The sequence below is a fragment of the Nannospalax galili genome, unplaced genomic scaffold, assembly GCF_000622305.1.
Source record: "Nannospalax galili isolate Female #2095 unplaced genomic scaffold, S.galili_v1.0 scaffold362, whole genome shotgun sequence".
NCBI classification, from domain to species: domain Eukaryota; kingdom Metazoa; phylum Chordata; class Mammalia; order Rodentia; family Spalacidae; genus Nannospalax; species Nannospalax galili.
In genome coordinates this window covers 2020508-2025751 of record NW_008348785.1, presented here as the reverse complement: position 1 = coordinate 2025751, position 5244 = coordinate 2020508, and the positions used below count along the sequence as shown (strand labels likewise).

At 50.8% G+C, this 5244-nt stretch overlaps 1 protein-coding gene across 4 annotated transcripts in view; it reads right to left on the bottom strand.

Annotated features, from left to right (window-relative positions):
• Ctbp2 (C-terminal binding protein 2) overlaps window positions 1-5244 on the bottom strand; it is a 150693-nt gene that overhangs the window by 31917 nt on the left and 113532 nt on the right. The window contains exon 1 of one of the 4 annotated variants that reach the window (XM_008846003.2): window positions 176-1867. The exons of the other annotated variants lie outside the window; for them this stretch is intronic. Coding sequence (XP_008844225.1) covers window positions 176-1823 — 1648 coding nt within the window. The 5' untranslated portion in view covers window positions 1824-1867. Of the gene's footprint in view, window positions 1-175; window positions 1868-5244 lie in introns of those variants that run through there. 4 annotated transcript variants of the gene reach the window in all.

The following is a 5244-nucleotide window of genomic DNA, read 5'->3' as shown; positions in this document are numbered from 1 at the left end:
GGGGGGGAAGAATATGTAGGGAAGGGAGGGAGGGAGGGAGAGGGATTGAGGGGGGTTGAGAGATTATCTTTGCTCAGTGTATGACCAGTGGGGACGAACTATTCGCTCCTCAAACCTCTGTACCCTCCCCAGTCCCCTTGACCTCCCAGCCAGGGTAGGCGGGAAGGTGTGTTACTTGGTTCTGGAGTTAGCATGGTTGACACAATGATGGGGGCCCCTGTCCGCCGGGCCACCTTCTGGTACGGTGAGTGAGGCATGTGGAGGCTTTGGCTGACTGGTGGTAGAACAGAGGGCTCCAAGGGCGCTCCGGGCTTCCGTAGGAGCTGGGGGCTGGGCAGCGGAGAGGCCGTCATGCTGCGCTGCCTCTTCAGCAATTCCATGGGCACTGTGTACGAGGTGGAGTAGGCTGTTCTGGGGTTCGGGTGTAGTGGGACAGAGGGGCCTGGGTTAGTTAAGGCCACCCCAGCCTGTGGAGAGTAGGAAGAGCCCATCCGTCCTGTCAGAGAGCAAGGGGTAAGAGAACTATATCCAGAATTGGTGGGGAAGTTGGGGGTTTGGGCCCCGACCCCAGGGGCAGAGTAAGTGGCTGCAGTTTCCAGGAGGTGCTGGGAAGGTGCACTGGAAGGACGGCGAGCTGGATCTCCAGTGCGGGCAGGCGGTGCCGGCTGAAGGGCTGTGGTACCAAGTGAAGCCAAGTCACTAGGCAGCAGCTCCCCTCGGTGGCTGAAGCTACTGGACCGCGGGCGGGGAGTGGGACCTGTCCGGTCCTGTCTCCTAAACTGCATCTCTGTCCTGAAGCTGCTGGCCAGGCGGCTCAGGACCCGGGCCTGACCCAGGTTGGGTGCGACAGACTTAATGTCAGCCTCCTCCAGGGTGGCCAGGACGGCGGGCGAGTCGAAGCCTTGCTGTAAGAGGGCAGCCAGGGTGGCCTCCCCCACGCCCTCTGCCCGCAGCAGGGCAAGAAACTCAGAGGGCACACTCCTCTTGCCCCAAGGTCCCTGGAACGCAGACAAGTCGGCTTCATAACTCTCATAAGCCATCTTTGAGTCGAGGCTTTCCCGAGAAGGCCCATAGCCTCGATTCAGGGCACCCGGGGTCACCCCTGTGCCGTTCTCCATAGGAGTAGCGGAGCTGGGGTCCATGACCAGGCACGTTGGGGCCACCTGTCTGGCAAGGGCAGAATCGACAGGTCTTTCACAGACATCATTGTAGACCTGACTGGAGATGGGGGAGTGAGTGGGAACCTCAATCCCTAACCTGGAATCAGTCAGCTCCCTTCCATACCGCCCAGGAGAGCAGGCCCTGCTGTGTGTCCGCTGCCCCTGTGGGATCATGTTACCCCCAGATTCCCGGTACAGCTGACTGGTGTCCTGCAGGGCAGGTAACTGGCCTTGTACCTGCTCCCACGGCACTCGGCCGCCGAGTACTCCGTAGCTGGGCACTGGCCGGCTGGCTCCTGGGTCCCGATAGAAAGGAGGCTCCTTGGGTACCCTGGTGCCTCTGTGTGGTTCGCTGTAGTAGTCTTGTGGCAGCAGGGTGCCGCGGCCAGACATCACTGCCTGTCTGCTGTCGTAGAAGGTGAAGTCGGGCACGGAGCCCTTCCTTGCCGCCAGTGAGTTATAAAAAGCTTCCCGGTACAGGTAAGGCTCAGTGTCCTGCGATCGGTGGCTCAGCGGCTCACACCAGGACCCCTCGGAGGGGCCATACGTCAGGGAGCTTCTCCTCCCTGGAGGCCCGGCGTTGTCCCAAGGGCCCTCATGCCAGCCAGCAGCATCCCAGCTCTGAGATCGGCCAATATTGATGTGCCTGCTGGGAACTGGCATTGGCAGAACAAATGACTACAGGCGAGGCGCGGGAGGAAGGCTTTCTCTATAAGTCTTCAATTACACACATCAAAACCAGACCTGGCTACACAGGAACCCCTGGGCAGGAAGAACCAACTGGGGGTTTCTGTTTCAAAGCACAGTCTAAATTATTAATCCTCTGAAACCTTAGTAGGTGAAAAGCAGGCTCACGGTAACTTTGCCTCACTCGCCAACAGCCTGGGGGGGAGGGGGGGGTCGTGTGTACCTCCAGCCCAGAAAGGAAAAGGAAGCTGTGCTCCAGCCTGCCAGACCCCCTTCCGGGTGGCCGTGCTCACATGGCCCTCAGCTCTTGCAGCGTGAGGATTAGGAGCTAAATAAAAACGCTAAAGCTTTTGTTCCATGTGACATCTTGGACCAATGATGCCATCTCTGCTCCAGCCAGGCCTAGCCGGCCGCTGGAAATGATCCTATATTGCTCCTCCCCTCAGGCTGATCCTAGTTCCATCCCTCATCAGGTGCTTTCAGGATTTTGGACATTCCTGTCACTCTTGGGGGAGCACACACTCCCCCCATTTCTTACAAATGAAGCAAACTAGAACTGCTTAGATGTTAGTCCAGTCTTAATCCCCCCACCCCCATTAATCTGTTGCACACAGCTAAGAACTGGCTAAATGTGGGTGGGCAGGAAAGCCTTGCAAGATAATTCTAGAATGTGTGTTCTGAGAAGCAAGCCTGGTCTGCAGCTCCAGCTCTCTCCCAACTTTGGAAATCTGACTTTGGGGACTCGGTTATGGATAAGGCCAGTTACACTGTTCAAATCTAAATAAATTCCTCATTATAAGATTATTAAGGAGGATTTTTTCACACCAGCAACGGGAGAGACAAGCCAGGTGAGCCACAGGATGCGTCACCGTCAGACAGCAACAAGGGTCAGACTGGGCCACAAGCCTGATGTGAGGAAAGGAGCGTTGGGCACCTCCTTGTGGGAGAAAAACATGCGGGAAGGAGAGGCTAAGTCTCACTCCCCCACCCCTAATACTTCTGTGCCACAGACTTCACAACACAAACCAAGCAGTGATCAGGAAGCTAGAGGTGGGCTACCTTTAAAGTGCCTTTTTTGTTGTTTTTGAAAAATTTACACCCATTTATTAATTTTTTTTTTTCATTACAGTTTTAACATAGCCAATAACAATTTCTGGAGCAAAGATACATCTCTTTCAAAAGTGGCTGTAAATTATTAGGTTCACTGTTGAATTAACAGTTATACAATATTGAACTCAGTTATAAACCCTGTAAGGGCATAAAATTGAATGAGTTTTTAACCTTTAAAAAAGATCTCCATTTCATTTTAAAATATACTGTTTCCTACTAACACTTAGATATTTGCACACACGTCTCTAATCTCTATGTAGTATCTGATTCTTACTAGTCACAGTTGGTTACACTCAGATCCTTGGCACCTGAATATAGATATAAAGTCATCAGGTAGATTTCAATGGTAATGTTTATCACCTCTACTAATTAACATGAAGTAAGTTTTTATGCTTCCTCCTCAAATATAACTCATTTAAAAAATGTGTTGATTTTGTGTGTATTTCATATAGAACATCCCAAACAATCTTATTCATCTACATACCCACTTCCCAAATGGCACCCTCCCATAGCCTCCCCCTCCCACACGCTGGAGCCCATATACTCTGTCATCCCTGTTACTGTCCACTGTGCTGTTGGCGCCCCCAGCCATTCCCCAGTGCTTGTCCGTCTGCTGGATCTAGTCAGCCTATCTAGAGATCCTTGCTTTAGGAAGATCAGCTGTTCCTCATCTAGCAGCAATCAGTTGTCAATATTTCTTTAGATAAGATTGGGGTCTGATGTTCATTTTCCCAGTTCTATGCTGGGTTACTGTCTGGGAGTCTCTTGGGCCACCCTGGCCAACAACTCAAAGGAAGGTATCTCCTGTCTGGCATTGTTTCTTGTTATGTAGACTTTAGCTATGCATATGGACTCTTAAAACATTATATTGACCCTTTTAATCTTTAGTTATACTTTCCTTTTGGGTGTTTAAGACCCTACAGTTGGCCCAGATAAGCCAATTAATTTTTACTCTTAAGGCCGTTTGAGGATCTGTTCCTCAGGGGTCACATGTTAAATGAGGTGATATGACTATATGTGGTCATGAGGCCTAAGAATGCTGGGCCTACACCCATCTCTCTCTCAATTCAAGATTTAACCGGAACAGATTAATTCAAGATTTAACCGGAACACAGGCCACTTAAAAAAAGAAAACAAACAAAATAAAAAACAAACAACATGAGGAATATGGAAGACTTCCTATGGGACAGGAATGCAAGTCTAATACTGTCTCCACAAATCAGGTGCAAGTTCACACCAGGTCCCAAAAATGCTGTATTCAATTTTGGGACAAGACCCATGCAAACCACTGATACTCCCTGAAGAGTTCTGATCCCCCCAAACTAGCCATCAGTTGACAGTACATGCCCAGTGCGGATGTGACCAACTCTGGCCTCTAGTGCAACTAGTGAGAGGACCTGACTTACATGCAGCTTGAAGACAGCCCACATGACCCCAAAGACTAGGACCCATCATAGACACCATACCATGGGCACCCCCCCATCCCTGACTCAAATGTCAAAAAGGCTCAGAGAAAACCCCAATAGGTGGCACAGAGGCCAAAATCCTGTTCTGACCTCTACCACCCCTATAGGATTCAGGAAGAGAAAAAATGGGAGAGACAGAGCCACACAGCAAAGCACCTAATTCCGACACATAAATTAAGTCTAGTGTCAAAGCCTGCAATTGACCACAGTGCACTGGAGATCCTGGGCAGAGAGGGATGGTAAGGAAAACCAAGGAACAGTCCAGCCTCTCACAAGCCAGTCTTTACACCCCTGGCTGCTGGACAGGTTCACTGAGGAGACTGAAAAGACACACCAAAAACTATGGGAAACATCACAAAACCCAGAACACAGGGACACCACACTATCTATTTGAGCAGATAGTACCCAGCAGCTCTAGGTGAGCTGGGGGAATGCTTGCAGGGTTCTCTTGACATTCAGAGTCCCCTCCCCTCCAGACAAGGTGACAGGACTTACTGGTAACCCTTTTGGGGTCAGGAACAAGCAGACAGACCCTTGGGGGCAAGACTGTATCCCCCAGTGGGACACACCAAGGGCCTAAACAGCAATAACCAGGTAATAATGCTAGCCTGTGCCTGGGTCTTTCTTGTTACCTTCTTTTCCATTCTTGGGATTTTTCAAAGAGGGGCACTAATGATGCTCTAAAGGGGATTCCACCTTGTGGAGGTGAATGTCTCTTCTTCAGCTGCTGGCCAAGCAGGATGGACAACCCAGGCTACCACTCACCCTTTGGCAAGGAATTCCAAGTAGATGACAGCCACTAATAGACAACATTTGAGTAT